We start from the raw sequence: 25,471 nt of genomic DNA, 5'->3' as shown, positions 1-25,471 counted from the left end.
GACTGGGTGAGGGTAAGTTGGAAAGAGGGTAGGGACACTATGTGCAGTCGGGAGGTTAAACGGAGGGAGTGGAGAGGTGGGGAAGGGGGGGGGGAGGGGAAAGGAGAGAAGTAGAAAGATTGGATGTGATTGAGGAATGGGGTCTCTGTAGTGCTGGAATGGAAAAAGAGAAGAGGCTAGATAGGAGAGGACAATGATTGACTAAGTCGGAGGCCAGGAGGATTACGGGAATGTAGGACACATTGCAGGGAAACTTCCCATCTGCACAATTCAGAAAAGCTGGTGTTGGTGGGAGGGACCCATATGGCACAGCCTGTGAAGCAGTCATTGAAATGAAGGATGTCATGTTTGGCAGTGTGCTGAGCAACAGGATGTTCCACTTGTTTCTTGGCTACAGTTTGTCGGTGGCCATTTATGCAAACAGACAGCTTATTGGGTGTCATGCCCACATAGAATGCAGCACAGTGGTTGCAGCATAACTTGTAGATCTCGTGACTGGTTTCACAGGTAGCCCTGCCTTTGATGGTATAGGTGACAATTGTGATTGGACTGGAGTAGGTGGTGGTGGGAGGATGTAGAGGATAGGTTTTGCATCAAGGTCTATTACAGGGGTGTGAGCTATGAGGTAAGGGGTTTGGAGAAGGGGTTGTGTAGAGATGGATGAGTGTATTGTGTAGGTTCCTCAGAAGAGTGAGGACACCCTGTTCACATTCCTCCAGACCCTCAACAACCTCTCCTCCATTTGCTTCAACTGGTCCTACTCAAATCAATAAGCCACCTTCCTAGATGTTGATCTCCATCTCAAAGATTGCTACATCAGTATCTCCATCCATATCAAACCTATTAACCACCAACAATACCTCCACCTTGACAGCTGCCACCCATTCCATACCAAGAAGTCCCTTCCATACAGCCTAGCCACCTGTGGTCATCATATCTGAAGTGACGAGCGACATCTGAAGTGATGAGCGGTCCCTCTTGAAATATTCTGAGGGTCTCACTGAAGCCTTCACAAACCATAATTATCCTCTCAACCTTGTACAAAACAAATCTGCTGTGCCTTATCTTTCCAATCTCCCACCACCTCACAAAGTCCCACTGTCAGACCCCAGAGGAACATTCCCCTCATAACTCAGTTCCACCCAGAACTTGAGCAACTGAATTACATTCGCTGCCAGGGTTTCGACTATCTCTCATCAAGCCCTGAAATGAGAAATGCCCTTCCCATTATCCTTCCCACCACTCCCACAAAGGTATTCTGCCGTCCATCGAACCTACACAATATACTCGTCAATCCCTACACAATCCCTGCTCCGAACCCCTTACCTCGTGGCTCATACCCCTGTAATAGACCTAGATGCAAGACCTGTCCTATATATCCTCCGACCACAACCTCCTCGAGTCCGGTCACGGACATCACCTATCCCATCAAAGGCAAGGCTACCTGTGAAACCAGTCATGTGATTTACAAGCTAAGCTGCAACCACTTTGCTCCGTTCTATGTGGGCATGACAACCATCAAGCTGTCTGTCCACTTGAATGGCCACCGACAAAGTGTCGCCTAGAAACAAGTGGACCACCCTGTTGCTCAGCACACTGCCAAACATGATATCCTTGAAACTTCATGATGGATTAAAAACGTATACCGGACCGAGACTTGAACTCCGGACCTTCGCTTGTTGCGTGCAAGTGCTCTACCAACTGTGCTACCCAAGCACGACTCATTACCTGCCCTCACACTTTACTGCCGCCAATACTTCATCTCCTACCTTCCAAAGTTGGAAGTGGGTAGCTCAGTTGGTAGAGCACTTGCCCGCGAAAGGCAAAGGTTCCGAGTTCGAGTCTTGGCCCGACACACAGTTTTAATCCCCCAGGAAGTTTCATAACTGCACACTCTTTGCTGCATAGTTAAAATTTCATTCACCACATCCTTCATTTCAATTACTACTTCACAGGCTGTGCCATATGGATCCTCCCCACCAACACCAGCCTTACTGAACTGCGCAGGTGGGAACTTTTCCTGCAATATATCCTAAATTCTCATAACCGTCCTGGCCTCAACCTTAGTTAGTCATTGTCCTCTCCCATCCAGCCCCTTCTCTATTCCCATTCCAGCACTATACAGCCCTCATTCCTCCATCACACCCAGTCTTTTTGTACTTCTCTCCTTTTCTGCTATCACCCTCTCCCAACCTCTCCACTCCCTCTGTCTAACATTTCAAACAAGGTAAGCTATTGTTTTGTTACAACCAGCTCCATAAGTAACCGATGTGATTCCTTTTTGTGTCTGTGGTTGCCAAAGCATGTGTGATGGTGATATGACGTTGTAGTTCTTCACTTCCAAAATGGATGTGTGAGAGTGCAACAGCTGCCCTTTAAGAAAGTATAGCCGATTGGAGAAGTTAATGTGTGGGATATAGGTAAAACATTCATGGGAAATTATTAATTAAGAATGGCTTATCCTTGTAAAACCAAACTTTAATTGGCCATTTAAGCAAAATAATTGTAAATTGTCATACCAGCTAATCACCTCTCTAAACGGTTTCCCATTTCTACTTTCATTCCATAAAGTGTGACACCAATAGCACATTTAATTGAATATACCATAATGTTGCAAATAAGGGCGGGAAAACTGCCTCAAAAGTCCTGGCTGTTAGTTGGAGGGAAGCTGTGAGTGCCAACAGGCTGGGGCCAAAGGTACAGAATGCAATGCAGCTCTACTGCCTTCACTGCTATATGGCCACATCTTGTCAACTGAGGGAGATTCTTGACCTTGGCTTTGGCAAAATAAGAGTGGATGTCATTCTTTCATGTCACCTCCGCCTGAAGTGGCATACCAGTGGGGGACCTGTTCAATGGCAAAATTTGAACTGTGATGTTATAAAGCTGCCAGCATCCTGTTGTTAGTCCTCAGCGCTCAGTCGTCAGTTGAGTTATGTTGTCATGCTTGGTCCGCCTCCATTGTCATTGCTGCACCATCATGTGAACTGATTTATTCAAGGTGAGCCTGTCTCATCATTAATCGTGTTTACTGCATACTCCTTTGCTTCCACTCTAGTGAGGCCCTTGATAAAGTACTCTCTGGGGTGATTAGCTGCAATAGAGCAACATGCTGTATCTAGTATATCCTTTTGATTTTGTGTCTGAGTGTATGTCATTTTGTGTGTGTGTTTGAGGGGGGGGGGGGGGGGGTGCTCTCTCATTGCTAAACTCCTTGTATTTGTTTTTTCACTGATGAATATATCTTTTTGTTGTGTTGAGTAATGGTAGTAGGAAGGAGATTCCTTTACCATTGCAAGACATGATAAATAGGAAATCTTCCATCAGTAAAATTACAGTCCAAATAGCTTGTTCAAGTGGTAAATTACTTAATCATCTTTGTTGTGTATGAATTAATTTCACATGCATGGCAACATCTCCCTGAAAGACTATCTTTCCCAACCATTTATCACCGCCGTACTGACTACTCACCCATCCCATACCACAACATGAATTCTAAGGAGGGGTTGTGGGTAGCAGCTGTGACCACATTTCAGTGTGACAATGTTCATTGTGAATTGGCTCTTATTCCCTTCATCAGTGGAGTTACATTTCATATCCCAATTCTCAACGAACAATTGTACTTTCAATAAGTGTGAGTTGATTTGTTTGCACCAGGAGTTATTGCGTAGATCTCCAGTTTCCCACTCCTTGTCCTGTTTTGCTCCGCCATGTCTTTGAGCACAGTGCTTAGATCCCCGGCTTGAATGTGCCTTTTGTATTCCATTCTTTGCTAATTGGTTGGACTTCTTATTCCCCATAATCCCAGCATGGCTCTTGGTCCACGCGAATTTTACTTCTCTGCTGCATACCACCTTCTTAAAATATATGCCATATTTACAAGACTCAAACAATGGAAAATCCAGGACGGAATGTAACAATATTATGAAAAGGAAAGTTGCTACTCACCATATAGTGGAGATGCTGAGTTGCAGATAGGCACAACAAAAAGCCTGTCACAGTATAAGCTTTCGATCATCAAGGCCTTTGTTGAAAATAAACAACAGAGGATGTATGGGTCTGGTCTTGCATCTAAGTCTATTACAGGTATATGAGCCATGAGGTAAGGGGTTGGGAGCAGGGGTTGTGTAGGGATGGACAAGTATATTGTATAGGTTTGGTGGACAGTGGAATACCACTGTGGGAGGCCACTTGTTACTGGTTACTGTGCCCCCACTGAGAGAATCTGTGCTCTCGTAGACCAACACTCCAGCCTATTACCTGGAACCTACCATCCTGTATAAAAGATACCAACTATTTCCTTTACCGACTCTCCACACACTTCCTGTCCCTTTATCAAACCGTGCCCTGCTCATCACTATTGGTGCCGCCTCCCTTCACACTAACATCCCTAATGCCCATTGCCTTACCGCTGTTGAACACTCTCTCTCCTAATGCTCCTTGGATTCCAAACCAACAATCTCCTTTCTAGTCACCATGACCAACTATATCTTCACCCACAATTACTTCTCCTTTGAAGGCATTACCTACAAATAAATCCAGGGTACAGCTATGGGCACTCACATGGTCACCATCCTACGCCAACTTATTTGTGGGGCATCTAGAACAATCCTTCCTAAACACCCAGAATCCTAAACCCACCACATGGTTCATATTCATTGATGACATCTTTGTAGTCTGGATCAAGGGTGAGGACAACCTTTCCACATTCTCCCAGAACCTCAGTAGCTTCTCCCCCATTTACTTCACCTCGTCCTACTCAGCCCAACAAAACCGCCTTCCTAGATGTTGACCTCCATCACAAAGATGGCTACATCAGTACCTCTGTCCATATAAAACCTATTAACAACATTCAGTACCTCTACTTTGACAGCTGCCACCTGTTCCATACCAAGAAGTCCCTTCCATACAACCTAGCCACCCATGGTCGTTGGATCTGCAGTGACAATCTGTCCCTCTTGAAATATACCAAGTGTCTCACTGAGGCCTTCACAGACCATAATTATTCTCCCAAACTCGTACAAAAACAAACCTCCCCTGCCTTATCCTTCCAGTTCCCACAACCTCCCAAAATCTCACTGTCCGGCCACAGAGGAGCATTCCTCTCGTAACTCAGTACCTCTCAGGACAGGAGCAGCTGAATTACATTCTCCGCCAGGGTTTCGACTACCTCTCATCGTGCCCAGAAATGAGAAATGCCGTGCCCACTATCCTTCCCACCCCTCCCACAGTGGTATTCCGCCATCCACTGATCCTACACAATATACTCGTCCATCCCCACACAACCCCTGCTCCCAACCCCTTACTTCATGGCTCATACCCCTGTACTAGACCTAGATGCAAGACCTGACCTATACATCCTCCCACAACCAACTACTCCATTCCGGTCACAAACATCACCTATCCCATCAAAGGCAAGGCTACCTGTGAAAGCAGTCATGTGGTCTACAATCTAAGCTGCAACCACTGTACTGCATTCTATGTGGGCATGACAACCAACTAACTGCCTGTCCACATGAATGGCCACAGACAAACTGTGGCCAAGAAACAAGTGGAACACCCTGTTGCTCAGCACACTGCCAAACATGACATCCTTCATTTCAATGACTACTTCACAGCCTGTGCCAAATGGATCCTTCCCACCAACACCAGCTTTTCTGAAATGCACAATGGGAACTTTCCCTGCAATATATCCTACGTTCATGTAACCCTCCTGGCCTCAACCTTCATTAGTCATTGTCCTCACCCATCTAGCCCCTTCCCTGTTCTCATTCCAGCACCACATAGCCCTCATTCCACCAATGCTCCCAGTCTTTTCACTTCTCTACTTTTCTGCAACCCTCCCCCAACCCCACCTCTCCCCTGCCTGCTGTCTAACCTCCCAATTGCACCTAGCTGCCTCACCCTCTTCCACCTCATCCTTGTGTGCTCCCTAGCAGCACTTCACTGTCTTCCACCCCTACCCTGCTATCCCTCCTCCTCCCTGCCCCAGCCTCCTCCTTACCCCCACCCAGTTGCCACTCCCATGATGCACTGCTGCTGTTGCTCGCAGTGTGGCTTCAGATGCCAGAGGTTGAAGTAATATGTGTGTGTGTGTGTGTGTGTGTGTGTGTGTGTGTGTGAGAGAGAGAGAGAGAGAGAGAGAGAGAGAGAGAGAGAGAGAGAGAGAGAGAGTTGTGTTTGCTTGGGAGGGTTTCTTTCAACTTCAGAAAGAGGTTGAAGTCATAAGATTGTTTCAAGACCTCACAGTGCACTGTTTCAATAAAAGGTTGACATTATTTTCAAGATGACAATAGTGGTTGTCATGCAACCCAACAGGGTGCTTGTCTCAAAGTAAATGTGGATGTTTGCACCATATACCTGTATGCAGATTTTGCTCCAGAAATCGGCAATAGTAGTCACTGTTGACAGTTTGTCCTTCAGGCACAGCACACATAAGAATAATACACTCATAGTCATTGGCCATAATCAGCACAAGCTTCACCCAGCTGGGTTCTTGTCACAATTTCTGTGGACATGGCGAAGCTGGGTGATGCCTTTTAATTTGTTTCATTCTTTGAGTTTGATCGGCCTGTGCCCACATCTCATCAGTGATGACAATAGACTGCAGAAATGTGTCTCTTTCAATATGAATCTGTCCAGGTGGATGCCAGCAAGTGCATACTACTGCTGTTTTTATACTTTGGTGAGTTGATGTGGAACCTAACGGATGCAACTTTCTTCATGTTAAAGCATTTCATCAGTATGTGCCACACTGCTTAATGAGTGAGACCAGCCTCTATGGATAATTCTTGAAAAATCAATTGATGATCTATGGAAACAAGACCACTCATGATATCAACCTCGAGGAACAGATGCTCGACCTGTACAATGAAAATTAGTGGCCTCATTTCATCGCACACATAATTCTCTGACCTCTCGTGCAAACGCTCTGTATGGTTGTGCATTCACATCTCAGGCTTCACATAATCCTCAATAACATTTGATACATTTTTGTCTAGGGCAACATCAGTTTTAATCCACAAATGTTGATCACCTTCTGAAAACTTGCTTTAGAGCAGTGAAGTTGACACTTTTCACTTCAATGCCACACAGCAACAATTCTCCCAACTGGATGCCTAACCACTCTCATATCCTATTTGTGCATGATTGATCTCCTGTGTTAGTCTGGACTACGTTGCCATGACTTTATTTACAGTTCTTGTAAAATACGATATAGCAAGTAGAAGAGAAAGTGTGCTGAATTTTGACATGTTAACACAAGTACCATAGGACAAGTAGTGTGCCCTGCAAACTACGGGCAGCACTGTCACTTGAGACTCGAGTTGATGTGATTTTGCCATCTTGGAAGTTGTTTGTTGGTAGTGTCTGTGCTTATTTTGTGAATGAATGCTGCAGTGAAAAAGTGGTGCTAAGAGTTATAGTTACTCGTATTTAAAGAAGAGGAAGAACAAAAAATGCCCATGTGTTTTATTCCAGTATACAGATCTGGCTACAGAGAAAGTCAGTGTAAATAGTTCTTTAGGCCTAAAAAAATGAACTAGAGTTTTTCAAGTAGGTGAGAGCGGTACCTTGGAAAGACAGAGATTTGTTTTGTGCGTGATTCACATTTTGATGAGGAACTTTTAAAATTTCAAGACAAAGGTGGTCTCTAAAACCAGGAGATGTTCTTCATATATTTCCTATTTTACCAAAATATCTATCAAAAATGTTACACAAAAGGAAATGACCAGTAAAACACTTGCAAGAGAGTAGCCTCGGCAAAGAAAAAGGTGAACGAGTAGTTACAATATCTATCAGTGTTTCTTTTGTCAAGGAAAATTTACGGAACAAAACAGTACAAACAGAGTAGCTATTACATCAAAAAGAACATTGAAGTGTAAGAAACTGGAAGTTTTGCAAGTACGTAAAAATTTAGAACAGCAAATGCTGAAATATGTCTTCTGCAAAAGCAGATCACAGACAGAAAGTGTACGACAGCTCAATCAGATCTCCTAGATCAGTGTAAACTCAGTAAGAAACAGGAAAATGTAGTAGATCCTATGACAAAGAAATGCCAATAGAAAAACAGTAAGGGAATGTGGTGTGATAATGAGTTTCTTCTGGACAGCGTGCTCTTAAAAGTTAAGTTAGCCAGAGGATACAGACATTGTTTGAAGCATGGATTGTTGCACTTCCTTCCGAAACACATCTATGCAATTTAGTAAAGGGTCTCAGATGCTCGTGTGGAATCAGTTCGCACACTGTGGAAGCAATTAAGAATTGTTTTCGGGAAGAACGAGATGGAAACAAACACTCAAGTGTGCCAATTTTTGATGAATTTAAGCTCCAAGAAGAAGTGCAATTCAAAAACACTTTGTTCAAAGTTGACTGTTTTATCAATTCAGGGGCATGCACTCCTGACAATTGTGAGAATAAACTTGGAAATTATGCTCTGGTCTCTGTTTGTTTGCATAACTGGATCCAACCTGTTACTATGTGTGCTAGTTGAAATGAAACTCCTGGTTACATCGTCTTGCAGGCATTGATTCACGTAATTATCCAGCTAGAGAAAGCCAGAACAAGAATTATTGCATTTGCATCTGATGGCAGTCAATCGAATAAAAAGGTCTGGCAATGTCTAGGAATTAGTGGCATAATGAATAAATTTATTTCTTCTCTGTCAGATCCAACTGATGAAACCAGAACAACTAGGGGCATTTTCAAATGCTATTCATGTAATAAAATATGTAAGAAATCATTTTTGTGTTGAAGCTGACTACATCTCAATGACAAGATCATAAACAACAATTTTTATCAAAGAGTTTATGAACAAGAGAATACACCAGAATTTTCTGCGTTAAAAGTTTGCCACAAGTTATCTTAAAGCCATTCGGATCCAACATCATTTCAAGGAATTAACTTAAGATTAACTCTGCAGTTATTCAGTAACTCAGTAGCCATTGGAATAAAATACTTTAGGGAAATTGAAATGCAAGGATTCAAAGGCAGTGAATCAGCAGACTCTAACTAGAGGTATGAACAACTTAGGGGATGCACTTAACTCTTTGTTTCATAAGGATGCTTTGTACAAAAACTCAGAGCTCACAAAACATAAAAGCATTCTTGCCATTAGAGGTAATAGCTTTGCTTCTGGAAGAACTCTCCAGTCTCTAAGAGTAACTGTTGAAAATATGTTAGAAATAACAGTATTTGGGAAAAGTGGTTTCAGCTATGTTCTGAAGCAAAATTTAATCAGGATTCACCTCAACATGATTTCACTTTCATAAGGCCTCTGAATTGCAATGACCATCCATCAGTAAGAGACTTCCTGAGCTTGCATATGTTACAGTGTGTTTACAATCCTCATAAACTTTCATTATTCATTATCTTCTGGTGGAAAACTGTGAACATAAATGTGAATTTTCTGTGGCATCATACATAAGCCAGATGTGGACATTAGCTAGAGATCTGCAGCAAAAGAACAATGACAGCGTTCTGGAACTAGAAGACATAATTTAAAAAATGCTGTGTGTTCCACGTAACTTCAGATGCTCAGCCCAATCCACAACATTTTCTGAAGAGACTTGAAAGCTCCTCAGCAAAAGAATGTTTAGTTTATCATCTGGCAGGTTTTGTGCTCCATCAAACAAAAAGAGTCACAAAATACCTAAAGTATTTGTGCCTTTTAAATGGGAATTTGTCTGATGTGCCACTCTCTTTACTGCCATCTATTACATATTACAGCTGTTCTACAGAACAGACATTGGTCACATACCCATCGAAATGTGTCTTCCGTGTTCTTATCCAGGTGGAAAATATCATTGCATAAAACTATGTGAGGACAGTTTATGGGATGACATTTTATATGAATGTTTCAATAGTTTTGGTAACGTTGGTGTTGAAACACTGAATGTTGGATGCTGTGATGACAGAGTAATGGACATCATTCCCAAGCTGTTTTTCACGGGCTTTAAATAAATTCGGAAGAAGCTGAAATCTTCAAAAACTTTCAAGACTGCAAGGAAACTATCTAAACTAATGGACAACTGATGTCCACTAAGATAAGGTAACTATATCGACGTACTTTTCATTTCATTACATAAATTTCATGAATGAATCAGTTCATAGGCTGTGTTTGCCGTTGCAACATGTACTTCCGTGGGTCACAAGCAGAGCAACTGACATCTTACGGGTGAACTAGGAGAGTCAGCATGCTTTCTCATGTACTTGCAATGTACACGATATACATTTCCATGTTTGGCAGGATGACAAAATTTGTTGCCAGCTCACCACTCCTCTCCCCATAAGTATCCTAGTACTCAGTCAATATAATGTCGCAGTTCCCCCTACAATCCTCCGAATTCTTGAAATAAAATCTAACTGTGATCTCAGTTGCCAAAGCCTCATCTATAAATGTAAGACAACCCCTATATCAATTTAATTAACAATGTTTTTACATTGACCTCAACAGCAATAGATAGTCTGAGAATATAAGATTACCATAGCTTTCTCGAATAATGAATTTGGGGGAAAAATTCATCTCATAATCTGGTGAATACAGTATATATGGTGTAATTAAATAACAAGTTAAGTATGTGTGCAGAGGAAACTAAAGATTCGAGTATATAGACAGGATGTTTCAAAGTCTTTGCATCAAACTTCTATGGCTGGTAGGTCATGCCATGAGGAAAACTTTTGTTAGAGATGAAATGATTGCTGACAGTTTCTGTGAACCAGATGTTTTTTGTAATGGGTTTGAACTAGATGTCTTTTGTCATGGGTTGTGCCACTGAGAGGCGGCAGGGTATAGGCACTATGTGGCACTAGTATGCAATGTGCATTGCCCGTAATCTGCTCATCTGCTCTGTGTGAGAGAGGGTAGACCAAGCTTCTAAAATATCTTTCTCCATTTAAAGACACTCATTCCTAAAGTTCTCTTGTTGAAAATCACTCTTATCAATAAGCTGGGGTTGATAGTAAGCAGATGGAGCACGTCAGTTTAGTGGACCCTGGTTGTTCGATGAAATCTCCACATCCCAGGGCCGACAAATTCTGTAAAAAGAACACGTGGAGGCACTGAGAAGCATCTGTGAATTTTTTTTTCTAACAAAAGTTATTCCACATAATGTTATTTGTCACTCATAGAAGTTTGATGCAAACACTTTGAAACACACTGATGATATATCTCTTAAAGTACATTGTTTGGTGAGTAATGCTACTTGTTGATATTAAGTATGCCTCATATTCAGTGTGTTTGAAACTTGAAGAATTTCCTTTTTTTGATTCCTTAAGCAGAGGTTACATTCTTCTAAATATATTACCACAGGATCTCTGTAAGTTGCAGGAGCTTTAGTTTTAACCTTACCTATTGATTAGGTTTGAGATTCATTCTGTTGGGTGTAAGGCTGCATTTGATACATTATTATTATTATTATTATTATTATATATAAAAACAAAGATGAGGTGACTTACCGAACGAAAGCGCTGGCAGGTCGATAGACACACAAACAAACACAAACATACACACAAAATTCAAGCTTTCGCAACAAACTGTTGCCTCATCAGGAAAGAGGGAAGGAGAGGGGAAGACGAAAGGAAGTGGGTTTTAAGGGAGAGGGTAAGGAGTCATTCCAATCCCGGGAGCGGAAAGACTTACCTTAGGGGGAAAAAGGACAGGTATACACTCGCACTCACGCACATATCCATCCACACATACAGACACAAGCAGACATATTTTAAATTTTAAATATGTCTGCTTGTGTCTGTATGTGTGGATGGATATGTGCGTGAGTGCGAGTGTATACCTGTCCTTTTTTCCCCCTAAGGTAAGTCTTTCCGCTCCCGGGATTGGAATGACTCCTTACCCTCTCCCTTAAAACCCACTTCCTTTCGTCTTCCCCTCTCCTTCCCTCTTTCCTGATGAGGCAACAGTTTGTTGCGAAAGCTTGAATTTTGTGTGTATGTTTGTGTTTGTTTGTGTGTCTATCGACCTGCCAGCGCTTTCGTTCGGTAAGTCACCTCATCTTTGTTTTTATATATAATTTTTCCCACGTGGAATGTTTCCCTCTATTACATTGATATTATTATTATTATTATTATTATTATTATTATTAACATTATTAACATTGTCATGAAATATGTTCTTCTCAGTACATAGTTACACTTTTTGAGTAAATATTCCCATCTTTGGTTCCTCTGTACTTGAATCTAACTTGTTAAATATCCCATGCGTCAACACACAAAATATAGCTAAGTGTCTCTGTCTTTAAACCAACTGTCCACTGCTGATTGATAAGTGAGATGGTACACTATCTGATCAAAAGTATGGGGTCACCTATTAACGGACATTTTATGGGTGTGTCCACCATTTGACTTTATGATACCTTGAACTCTGCTGGTGCACTTTCAGTAAGGTGTTTGAATGTGTGTGGAGGAATGGCAGCCCATTCATCCTCAAGAACCAAACCAGAGAAAATAGTGATGTTGGATTCTGGAATCTGGAGCAAAATTAACTGCCTGAGAGGTCCCAAAGGTGTTCCATGGGGGTCAGTTTGAGGTTCCCAGTCCATTTTGAGAATATTAATTTCCACAAACCATTGCCTCACAGATGCTGCTTTATGAGAGGATACAATCAATCATTGTCTCCAAACTGTTCATCTACTGCATGCTGTACACAGTGCTGTAAAATGTGTTCGTATCCTTCACATTTAGTGTTGGGGGAACATGTCCAAACCACGAAAACACTTTCATACTGTAAGACCACCTCTTCCGTACGTCACTTTATGGCACGTAATGTTTGCCAGGCATTAGCCAACCCCAAACTGTTCCAGGAGACTATAACAGGGCATAAAATGATTCATCACTCTTTATCATTCATATCCTGTCGTCCACAATACACTGGCACTACTTACACCACTTCAAGCATTGCTCAGTACTTTTAAGTGTAGTTGTGTGAATAATACTAAGAAACATTATTTTCATTAACCTTAACACTGTTCATGTATACATATCCTGTAAACTAACTCATTCCATGCCATTTTGATGAAAGAATGATCTGTGCTACTTGTAACTAATTAACTGACTAACTGACAACAGAAATGAATAACATATGAGGAGATGTTTGTCTATTGTACTCCATTCTTTTTAACTCCCTACTCACAGCCATTGTGCTAGCTGGACTGATGGTAGCACTTTGGAACTCATGAGTAATCTTTCCACTGATTTCATGTGATTATTTAGAATCACCCTACTTAATGTATGATGGGCTGCTCTTGGTTTAGCTGTGGTTGTTCGTTTGCATTTCCACTTTAATCACAGCACAAGGAGTCGACATGAGCAGCTTTAGAAGAGTTGAAATGTTCCGGATGGATTTGTTGCTCAGGTAACACCCAATAACTGTTCCATGTTCAAAGTCACTGAGCTCTCTCAATCAATCCACTCTGCTGTTGCTGCTTCTTTACTGAAAAAGCAATACTCCCCAACTCCTTTGACACTGGTAGGTCCACCTCTCACAACATATAGTAATGAAGGCTGTATTACATAGGGTGTCCGGATACATTTGATCAGATAGCATACAACCACAAAAAATATACAAATCTTAACTAAGAACAGAATTTAAAGAATACTAATCTCAATACAACTGAAGACCAGAACTTGGTAACCTCAGTAGTACGGGTGATAACTTTTGTTATGGCCTTCATAGTATACAAGATGGAATATAAGCTACATTGTAACATGGTGGGCTGTGACCAGCCTCTATTTATGAAATACAGACTCCACACCAAAACTCCAACTCAGAAAATTAGTTTTGCTGCCTGTGACATCAGACCAGATTTGTTTGAGTGATTTAACAAGTTGTCCACTCTTGTGTGTGATCATGAGTGTGCCCTCCTTCAGCTCTCTCCCACTTTGTGCCATGACTGCAGTCACACTTGCTGTAGTTGTGCTACATGTGCCTCAGTTTTTGTTAAGTCATCATTTCTTGGTGTTAATCATGAACATGCTTGCTGGTAACTAAACAGAGGATGAACTTCAGGTCAATTCCAGCAAGCCAATATGACTTTTCTAGTGGGGTGGGCAGCAGAAGGGTTGTAATAATACAGATATCTCATTGATGGCTTCATCCACACTTCCATAATACACATTATTTTGGCAGCCACTTTCAGTTTGGTGTTCATATAGCTGAAAGTGGCTGTCAGAAACAAAGTTGTACACAGACTTATAGGAACAATTTCTAGATTACAAACAGAATCTCCAAGGACTTCCGCAATTGCGATTTGGATTGAAATTTATTGAAACTGACTCGGGCTATAAATTGCGTGACTTGGTAGTCTATTTGTAGAATTTCCAGTTTTTTAAAATTGTATTTTTAAATGAAAGCACTGTGTGATGTCATCATAAAATTATAGGAATCATTATACACAGTAGCACTTTCTTTTTAAAAATAAACAAAACCTTATTCTACATCAGGGATAATCATCCTTTTTTCCTACCACCCATTTTTGTATCTCTATTAGTAGTAAAATTTTCTAACCATCCACGGGTTCCACAAAATGATGATTTGTAAAGTAGAGAAGTAACTTTACTTTATGAAATTTATAAAAGCAGAGTTATAGTGAGTTAAAGCATATAATAATCAGCGCAAAAAACTTCTGTCGAATCACAGAAAAGTCGAACATGCTCATCTTTATTATTAGACTCTGACTGAAAAGTGGGGTACCAGCTGCCTCATTCTACCTTCCTAAGCATCTTTTCACAAAAATATTAGCCTGCAAATATATTTTCACTCTTTTTTTAGCATGGAAGTCACATCTCACTCCCACAAGCTGCCCTAACTGTAACTCACTCACACTCACTAGTCCAGTGGTCGTCCAACAGTGGCCCAGAGGCATACAACCCAAATCAAGTAATTGTTCAATCCACCATTCTCAGCTGTATTTTGTAATAATATGCATCTAGCAATAAACAGGCAAATACAAAAACATCGACTAGCCTTAACAGCTACTTACGGGTGTAGTTTTCCTGCTCAGCAAAAAACCAAAATACTTACAGAGGCAGTCATATTTTAAGATTGGCTTCATTCTAATTGATGGTTGTGAATTTGGCCATGAGCAAAGTAACATTCGTCAATTACCTGCAGGCCTTAATTTTGGCCGGAATGTGCTGGAATGTTATTCTGGCATCTACCAGGGTTGATATTATTGTTATTATTATTATTATTATTATTAATGATATTATTATTTTAAGTCTCGGGAACAAGTCAGCACCATAGATTTAAAACAGTGCATACATATTAAATCCAAATCTTATATCATGTGGAGATATAAATAATATTCATTGAGCAGTTACAATGCCACTATTTCAGTGTTGCGCCTGACAGCAGTTGAAAACATGACGGTATAGTTATGAAAGCTACTGACTTGTGCCAATATGCATCAAGCAGTGTTAGGTGACAGATGGCAGCACCTGTTTTTTATATTAAGTCTTGCATCTTCATTATTCTTGTTATAAAAATGATGTTTTAAAAACATGAATCTTTAAAAAAATGATGTCTCGTTTGAAGTTTTAATCATGTTGTTGCTGCTACTGCTGCTGCTGCGATCTTCAGCCCAGAGACTGGTCTGATGCAGCTCTCTACGCTACTATCCTGTGCAAACATCTTCACCTCAGAGTAACTACTGCAACCTAGATCTTTATGAATCTGCGTAATGTATTCATTTCTTGGTCTCCCTCTATGATTTTTAACTCCCCCCCCCCCCCCCCCCCTTCCCTCCAGTTCTAAACTGGTGAGATGCCACAGAATGTGTCCTACCAACCGATCTCTTCTTCTAGTCAGATTGTGCCACAAATTTCTCTTCTCCCAAAACGTATTGAGAACCTTCTTATTATTTATGTGATCTACCCATCTAATCGTCAGCATTCTTCTGTAGCACCACATTTCAAAAGCTTCTAATCTCTTGTGTGAACTATTTATCGTCTGTGTTTCACTCTATACATGGCTACTCTCCATACAAATACTTTCAGAAAGAACTTCCTGACACTTAAATCTGTACTGTTAACAAATTTCTCTTCTTCAGAAATGCTTTTCTTGCAATTGCCAGTCTACATTTTATATCCTCCCTACTTTGATCATCATCAGTTATTTTGCTTCACAAACAGCAAAACTCTTCTTCTACTTTAAGTGTATCATTCCTAATCTATTTCCCTCAGCATCACCTGATTTAATTTGAATACATTCCACTATCCTTGTTTTGGTTTTGTTGTTGTTCATCTTATATCCTCCTTTCACGACATCATCCATTCTGTTCAACTGCTCTTTCAAGCCCCTTGCTGCCTCTGACAGAATTACAATGTCATCAGAAAACCTCAGAGTTTTTATTTCTTCTCCCTGGACTTTAATTCATACTTCAAATTTTTCTTTTGTTCTCAGTATACAGATTGAATAACATCGGGGATAGACTACAACCCTGTCTCACTCCCTTCTCAACCACTGCTTCCCTTTCGTGCCCCTCAACTCTTATAACTGCCATCTGGTTTCTTTACAAATTGTAGATAGCCTTTTGCTTCCTGTATTTTACTCCTGCCACCTTTAGAGTTTGAATTGGTAATTTTCACACCTGTCAGCACCTGTTTTCTTTGGGATTGGAAGTATTATACTCTTCTTAAAGTCTGAGGGTATTCTACCTATTGCACACATCTCGCTCACCAGATGGAAGGCTATCAGTAGCTCTAATGGAATGTTTTCTACTCCCGAGGCCTTGTTTCGACTTAAGTCTTTCAGTGTTTTGTGAGATTCTTCGTGCAGTATTATATCTCCCTTCTCATCTTAGTCTATGTCCTCTTCCATTTCCATGATATTGCCCTCAAGTACATCTCCCTTGTGTAGACACTCCTTCCACCTTTCTGCTTTCCCTTCTTTGCGTGGGACTGGTTTACCATCAGAGCTATTGATATTCATACAGATGGTTCTCTTTTCTCCAAAGGTCTCTTTAATTTTCATGTGGGCAGCATGTATCTTACACCTAGTGATCTATCTTTCTACATCCTTACATAAGTTTTCAAAAATCAAAACTTGTCATTTTTGTGGTGGGGGAAGTTTGTATGGTTGAAGAAGTGTGTTCTGGCACCAAAAATTTTAGAAATCAAGCACTGCTTTTTCTTTGTTTTCTGTTAGAGACAACTCACAGGCATGCACTTCGTGTACCACTCAGTTGCTACTGTAAAAATTTCAGATGGAAGTACCATGCCTCCATGACTGAGCATTACACAGACAATCATCTTAAAATGGGGTACATATTTGTTGGAAGGGATGTGAAATTGAATGAAGGCTGCTGTAATACAAAGCAGTGAGTATAAGAAAAATGACATTCAAAACATTTAGTACAAGAACATTAAATTATAAATTAAATTATATATTTAATATAAGAACATTAAATATGAGAACAGTTGCTGGTATTAACCAGTTAATCATCTGCTCATATAGATAACACAACAATACTTCGTTAGGCAATGTCAGTGTCACAACTTTGGGGTCACTGCTAATGGCGTTTCACAGGGTTGACGCACACACTACATAGAGGGTTTTTAAGACAGTTAAGCAGAGAACATGTAACATCAAACCTTGAAATAATGAAAGTAACTTCTAAGGCCACCAGTCTAGTGGTCATAGATTTCACTATACCCAAACTATGTAATGCCCAGCTACAGTTCTCCTACAACTGCTTAGTCTCAATAACTATGGTATCACTTAAAGCAAGGCATTAAGTTCACTTAGTTCTTATAATTTTACAACTAGTGGGACTAGCACTTTTATTTCTACTGACACTAGCCGTTGCTTAATTTAGATCACAACACTTGTTGGGGTTTAGCCTCTTATCATTAAGACACAAGCCAGACTAGGTGATGAACAACATTGTCACCAGTTAACAGAACATACAACAACAACACTCAGTTGGAGTGCTCCAGTTAAGCAGTTATGGTTGAGTGCAAAAACCCTTCTCTGCCCTAAAGCCAACTGCAGCAACTAAGCTTTGTTTTTCTCAATCATACACAAGGAAACTAAAAGCCACCACAGCACAAACTGACACAAAAATATCAGCAAGCACTCCGGCAGTGCGTGCTTTCAAAACCATTGAAGTAATACAAGATCACGACAGTTAATACCATTGACAGTGCCTCTGGAAGCTTGCTCGGATTCTGTAGTGTCACATCTCACATCATCAGCCAATACAATTGAGAGTTTCAATCCATGACTACTTAACCATATGTGACAAGCCTAGAGACAACAGCCAATCTTTCTGAACATAAATGAACCAGTGACTTAAAATAATAAAGGGTCCAGGCATATGTGCTGTGTCCTTTTGGTGACTGACTTCAGTTGCCATTATTTGATTGTCTGGTCGAACAGTGTCCTCCTCTTGCAAGGTAGATGACCCTTTTCTCACTGTAATTTAATGAAATCAAACTCAAAAATACCACTGACAGATCAGGGTATTAAACAAACAATCATAACTTGTGGAGAGCACAATCATTTCACACACACACAGAGAGAACAAGTGTCTCCCGTTTAGCAACAATGCGTTAAAAAGGAAACACTCACACAGGAGCAGAATTCAATTCCTCATATGCATAATGAATTGTTCAGGAGTGCACACAATCAACATGTGAAACTATGTAAACTTTGAAAGACCACCACCAAACGCATTGAGCCAAAAAAATAAGCACATCCACATATAACCAACGGCATGATCGAAAAGACTGCCCTAAGATCGACATACAGTGCCCTCATGTCTTATGTGCGCCAGGCAACAACAAACATTACCTGAAAACCAGTAGACATTGTTTCCACTAATCTCAACACTGCTTAACCCATAAACCAAAAATACAAAACCGTGTTTGCTGATCATAGCCTGTAATAACAAGCTTCAAGCAACCAAACAACTTTGACGAACACATAATAATGGAACATCCACAATAGAGCAGGCATGAATTCCGTAACAAGCTATCAAAACTACCTTGGCTGATCACTAATCATAGTAATGGAACGCTCACTGTAGAGTAGACCCTGTTCTACAACAAGCGATTAAAACTGCCTCAGCTGATTGTAACTCATAGTAACAGAACACTCACTGAAGAGTAGAGACAATTCTGCAATGAGCTCTCAAAACTACGCAATACTGGCGAATGATTTGAGTCATAGCAACAGGTTTCTGTGAAGCTGTGTTTACACCTGTGCTCCTGGCAGCTAGTTGACAAGCGTCTGTGCTTGTTCCATTTGCAAGTAGAGGCAAGTGTCTCCTGTTTGGTATGGGGAGATTCCTGTGCTCCCATGTGCACAATTCAGAGGCATACACAACTTTGCATCGGTGCATGCACTTCCTTGCGTCTTCGTGCAACAGCTGCACATGCCTAGTGTGCACGGACAGTCTCAAAGTTGTAAATGCACCTTGAGGCTTCGAAGTGAGGGTCCACAATGCGCACACTATCACTGTGTATCAACACAGGCTCTGTACCTGTCAACAAGCCAGAACTGCCCTCTTTGCAAGCAGGCCAGGTACCCTCTCTCTTGCCTCAGTCCACGTGCTGCAGCTTCCGAGTGCTCGCACTGGCTGCCACCCCAGGGTGAGAGTTCAGATCACCATGGCAGACCGACAAATCAGCACAGTGTATGGCAATTGGATGTACATCTTAATATCCTTCTCTCCCCTCTCTATGTCCATCTCCTCCGCCCCCTCTCTCTGTCCCATCTACTCCTCCACTTTCTCCATCCATCAACTCCTCGCCTTTGTCTGTCCATGTCCTTCTCCCCCTCTCTTTGTCCCTCTTCTCCTCTCCCACTCTTTATCCACCTCCTCATCTTTCCCCATCCCTCTGTCCATCACCTCCTTTGTTCCTCTCTATCCTCCTCCCCCTCCTCCTCCCCCCTCCCCCTTTCCATCTCCTTCTCCCTCTCCCCCATCTCCTCCTGCCTCTCTCAGCATTCCTCCTCCCCCCTCTCTCTGTCCATCTCCTCCTCCTCCTCTGTGTCCATCTCCTCCTCCTCCTCCTCTTCCTCTCTTTCTTCTCCATCTCCCTATCCAGGTCCTCCTCCTCCTCCTCCTCTTCCTCTCTTTCTTCTCCATCTCCCTATCCAGGTCCTCCTCCTCCTCCCCCCTACCCCTCCTCCTCTCTATCCATCTTAAAGTCCTCCCTCTTTCTATCCATCTCTTCCTCTCCTCCTCTCTCTCTCCTACTCCCACCCTCTCAATATCCTCATCCCACTCCCCTCCCCTCCCCTCCCCTCCCCTCCCCTCCCCCCTCCTTCTGCTCTCTATCCATCTTAAAGTCCTCCCTCTTTCTATCCATCTCTTCCTCTCCCCCTCTCTCTCCTACTCCCACCCACTCAATATCCTACTCATCCTCTCCTCCCCCCCCCCCCCCCCCCCCTTCTCTGTCCAAATACTCCTCTTGAGCCTTTTTATTGTTATTGCAAATTCAGACTTATTAGTAGGACTCTAATCATAAGCCGATAAGCCGCAAATACAACTTTTCTGTTTCCTGTGAAAACCGACTGCATGGAAGAAAACTAAACTGCACATATTCACAGCAGAACAAAGCTGAGCATTTTCTATCTCACAGTAGGTTTTAGGAGAAAATCTGTACAGTGTTATTAAAAAAAAATTACATGGCCTATGTCCACATGAGTGTTTAATAATGTGTGCTTTAAAAATTTAGAGTAAACTGGTCAAGAACTTTACAAGATTTTTTTTCTGACAATGTTCATCTGTTATACATTATATATACATTTATATATTACTTGTATTACACAAATATATCATGGTTTGACTACCTCCATTATTATTCAAGGGTTGTCTCAGCTGAAAACAATGCTACAATGCAAAACATTGAATACGTATTATTTGAAGTCTCCTGAGTGAGCGCACCAAGTTTTTGTCACTTCCGACAGATAGTGTAGCTGCAGGACAGTTTCAAAATTCCGTCTGTAAGTGATGTACTTTGCAAGCAATGTGCCGTCATTGAATTCCTCACTGCAGAGAAAGAAACTTTGGGGAATATTCACAAATGCTTGTGCAAATTCTATGGAGCATCTGTTGTCAACAGAAGTATAGTCAGTCACTGGGCATGGAGGGTAAGGTCATCAGAAGCCTGTTTGGTGGAGCTTCACGATTTGCCCTGGTCAGGGAGACCATCCACGGCTGTCACACCTGATATGTTGCAGCAAGCTGATGATGTCATTCGCGAGGACAGATGCATTACAACTTAGCATTTGGTGCTGCATCAATCAACAAAGGAAGTGTGGATGGAATTATCCACACTCTTGGATATTCAAAAGTGTGTGCAAGATGGGTCCTGCGGTATCTAACGATAGATCACAAATTGCACAGAAAAAACATTCGTCTTGATTTGTTGCAATGTCTTGAAGCCGAGGGGGGAGGCCTTCTTGTTCCGGATGTGACATGTGATGAAACCTGGGTTCACCATTTTGAGCCCGAAAAAAAAAAAAGTCAGTCAATGGAATGGTGCCATCCCCATTTCGCACAGAAGAAAAAAATTCAAAGCAACTGCTTCTCTCAATAAGGTCATGATCACCGCATTCTGGGACTGTGAAGGTGTGATTCTCATTGATGTGATGCCAAGAGGTGGTACTATTAATTCAGAAGCGTATGTTAACACATTAATAAAACTCAAGACACACTTCTGGCGACTTTGGCATCACAACTCAGGAGATGTTTTGCTGCAACATGCTGCCCCACACAAGTCTGAGGATTACTGAACACACCACAAAACAGGGTTGGACAGTGTTATCCCATCCACCCTGCAGCCCTGACTTAACCCCCTCAGACTTCCACTTGTTTGGGCCATTAAAGGTTGCCATTCATCAAAGACATTTTGAGGACAATGATGAGGTGATTCACAAAGTTAAACACTGTCTCCACCACCAAGACAAGTATCGTTACCAACAGGGTATGCACACCCTTGTTTTACATTGGAGGAAGGCCATAGGACGGGATGGAGATTACGTTGAAAAATAGGGTGTGTAGATAAAACGACATTCTTCATGTGTGTAATTCTCATTATGTTCAATAAAGAACTGTTGAAGAAAAAAAAAAGTGGTGCATTACTTTTTGGACAACCCTCGAAGATACATATAACTGATAACATTTACGTCTGTCAGGAAATATGCCTAGTCATTGATTGATTACAAATATAGCTGATGTTAGTTGCTTAGTTCTTTACACTTTAGATCATATTCACATAATGTGTTGTGATGTGGAACATATCACCAGAATAAAACACAGAAAACATACATAAAAAACTTGCATAAAAAATATGTAAAAAATTATATTTATATGACTACCTCCTGGCCATTTGAGTATACTTTTATGGCTAATGTTCTCCATTCAAGCATTCATCTATGATATAGAAGGAGCTGTTACAGCTAAACATTTTTAATGTTCATTTGAGAACACTTCCCCTATCTGCCAGACATTTTATTTCCATGTAGATTTTCAAAGAGTCTTTCAGCTGCATTTTCACTCCATTTTGTGCCAAAGCTAGTCAGTAAACAGTAATGGAGATCATTTTTCATTCATTTTGTATTTGTGAAAATTTCTGTTACTTTTAAACTTAGATGGAGTGTTGGTAACAAATTTCATAAGTGATTAGATATATTGTGAGGCAGTGATTAATACTCCCAGCTGGTTAAAGAGATAACTGAGAGATGTACCGTAGGTGTCTGAACTCCACACGGACACTAGGAGTCAAAAATTTACGATGGCCTGTCACAACTATAGATTTCTTGTTAAATCAGTGATTTCATTTTGAAAATTCTGTCATACCCCACTCTGAAAATAAAACAAGTTTAAACATGTAAAGACAATGTGCCTCTGTTGTGTATTTGACTGGTTGTTCACATAGAGGGGTGCTGATGAGTATCCACAGTAACACTGACGTGCCTTTACTTAAGACGGTTCCATTCAAATTGGCCTCATTCCTTCAGCTGTCTGTGTAGCAATCAGTTTGCATTGGTTTACAGTTACCTTGTGTGCATCTAGCACTGTGTTTGTATATGTGGTCATGTTCGTACTGTGTTACTGTCTAATGGGACAGAATCAGGAGACTTCTATTGAAAAATCTGCCGTAAATATAGCTCTGCATTAGGACAGCTGTTCTAGTAGAACAGTAGCAACGAAAGTGGCATAGCCCAATCTACAGTGGTGTATACATTGCAACAGTTCAAGCCAATTGGTGCTAATGTAAGTGTTTTACAATCTTGAAGGCCCTGAGTAACATCATACAGGAAAGGTCAGTACATATGTGTACAGACATTAGAGGACTTGTACTACACCTGAAATTCATAAGAAATTAAATAGTATATGAGCAGCTGCAATCTCTCTCACGACAGTGCAACGCCTTCTTCATGAATAAGGTTTAAAGATGTGTATAGTGACCAAAAAGCTTTATTACACCAACGAAATAACGTGGAAAGATTGAATAGGCACAGGAACATAAAAATTTGAGCACGAAGCAATGGTCCAAGGTGTTATTCCCAGAAGAACCTAAGTTTGTAGTGTTTGGAAACCATTATAAAATGTTTGTTCTTCGACTTCATGTAGAATGTATGAAGAAGAGTCAGTGTGTCACGCGAATGGTGGAGGGTTGGTCACGGTGTGGGGATGTTCTGTGGGTGATACAGTCAGTGATCTAGACAGGTTCGAGTCATGATCTGGCACAAATTTTCATATTTGCCTATTGAGAAGTTGGTCTAAAACATCTGATGTCAAGGAATTCACATCAAAGAATATATTTGGAAATGACTATGACTGCCTCCAGATTAAAATAAAATGGCAGATCATTAACATAAAGCAAGGACAGTGGTGGGAAAATGATCGAACCCTTTCAAGTCAATGCAAAATTTTAATAGTTTAGTAGAAAACCTTCATAGCCAGTACAATTATTACTTTTAGTGAGCTAATAAATTTTGTAATCTCCTTTAGGCGAGTAGTTTTAGCATAAACTAATTTCATTGACAATTAATATGATCTTACAATGTTTTCCTGTAATTTTGGAAACCAATTTTAACAAATTATATCTGTAACCAGTTAAGTTAAATTCATTATTTTTCACTAATAACTGAGGTTAACATGCTGTTGTCCTTCCAGTCTTCTGTTGCTTGCTAAGTTGTGTGGTGGTTTAGAGAATCTACTTCTGTTTCACTACTTATAATATCCCAATCGTTTCCTCCTGGAAGCTTCTTGTGATATTTAAAAATACATGTGCATGTGTGTGTGCGCATGCATACGTGCCCAGACACACACACACACACACACACACACACACACACACACACACACACACACACACCTTTTTACAAAGATTGCTTTTAGGTAATCTGCTAATAAAGATGGGCCACTGTATAAAACTATTTATGCATCTTTAATTGGTTTTTTATTTGGTTCCTTGACAAACTGAAGTTTGTTTGTGTGTGTGTTCTTCTGTGTAATTTTTCGTTTATTGTTATTTGATAATTTTTGCATGGTGTGGACTTTAAGGGTGATAATGTAGTGTCTTTGCATTACATTTATTGTTAGTTGTATTAGTTGTAACCATTCCCTATGGCAGTATGTCCAGTTCATTATGTGTGTTTATTTGACCAGATTTTGAACGAAATTAAGTCTGAATTGGAATTAAAAGTTGCCTCAATATTAGAAGAGTCTGCAAATGTGAGCAATTCATGGGTGAGTACCATAAGTGAAATTAAATAACAGTTTCTCATTTTTTTGTCACTGTAATTAAACTGCCTTGATAATTCACTATTGAATACTCAGTTGGGTAAGATTATTATCACTACCTATTGTATTCGACATTGACTGTGCACATCTCATAAGTATGTTATGTAGATGTGGGTGGTTAGCCATAGCTTTTTCTTCACACATAATTGCCAAGGGGCAATTGATTAACAATGCCAAAAAAATTTGATTGACAGCTTTGGACAAAGACTGACAGTATTTCTGAGACAGTTAATTCGTGAATTGCTTGCATATGACTGCGGTAAATATGTTTATCATGGCTGTACAGATAAATAATGCTTGCTAGAGCTGTGGAATGTTATTTGTAATTTAAATTAGAGAAACAATGTTATCATAAAGAAAGAAAGAAAGACAAGCTACAGAGCATCAGTCCACCATGAAAGTGAGAAAAATTACAAAAATATGTTGAGTGACCACTGGTCAGAAATTAGTCCTTACATCAGGCAAAATTAACAGCTCTGGGGTCAGCTACAGGCAGGTCAGACCATTAGTTTTGTTGTGCTTCAAATGATCAGAACAACATTAACTGGTACTCTATGGAGTGTTCTCCGATGTATATAATTTTTGACATAGTGTTTCTTAAAAAGTGGCAATAATCTTATTTCATTATGTATATATTTTCAGTCTAGGAACAAAGAAAAATAGTTTACAATTCTCATTACCAGGTACAATTTTTGTGT

At 40.6% G+C, this 25,471-nt stretch overlaps 1 protein-coding gene across 1 annotated transcript in view; it reads left to right on the top strand.

Moving 5' to 3' along the window:
• LOC126456398 (uncharacterized) overlaps nt 1–25,471 on the top strand; it is a 258,254-nt gene that overhangs the window by 74,146 nt on the left and 158,637 nt on the right. The window contains exon 10 of the mRNA XM_050092151.1: nt 24,639–24,719. Within this exon, the coding sequence (XP_049948108.1) occupies nt 24,639–24,719 (81 nt within the window). The remainder of the gene's footprint in view (nt 1–24,638; nt 24,720–25,471) is intronic.

Source organism: Schistocerca serialis, chromosome 2, assembly GCF_023864345.2.
Source record: "Schistocerca serialis cubense isolate TAMUIC-IGC-003099 chromosome 2, iqSchSeri2.2, whole genome shotgun sequence".
Lineage (NCBI taxonomy): Eukaryota > Metazoa > Arthropoda > Insecta > Orthoptera > Acrididae > Schistocerca > Schistocerca serialis.
Note: the sequence above shows the minus strand (reverse complement) of the source record. Positions and strands in the feature narration are given on the sequence as shown.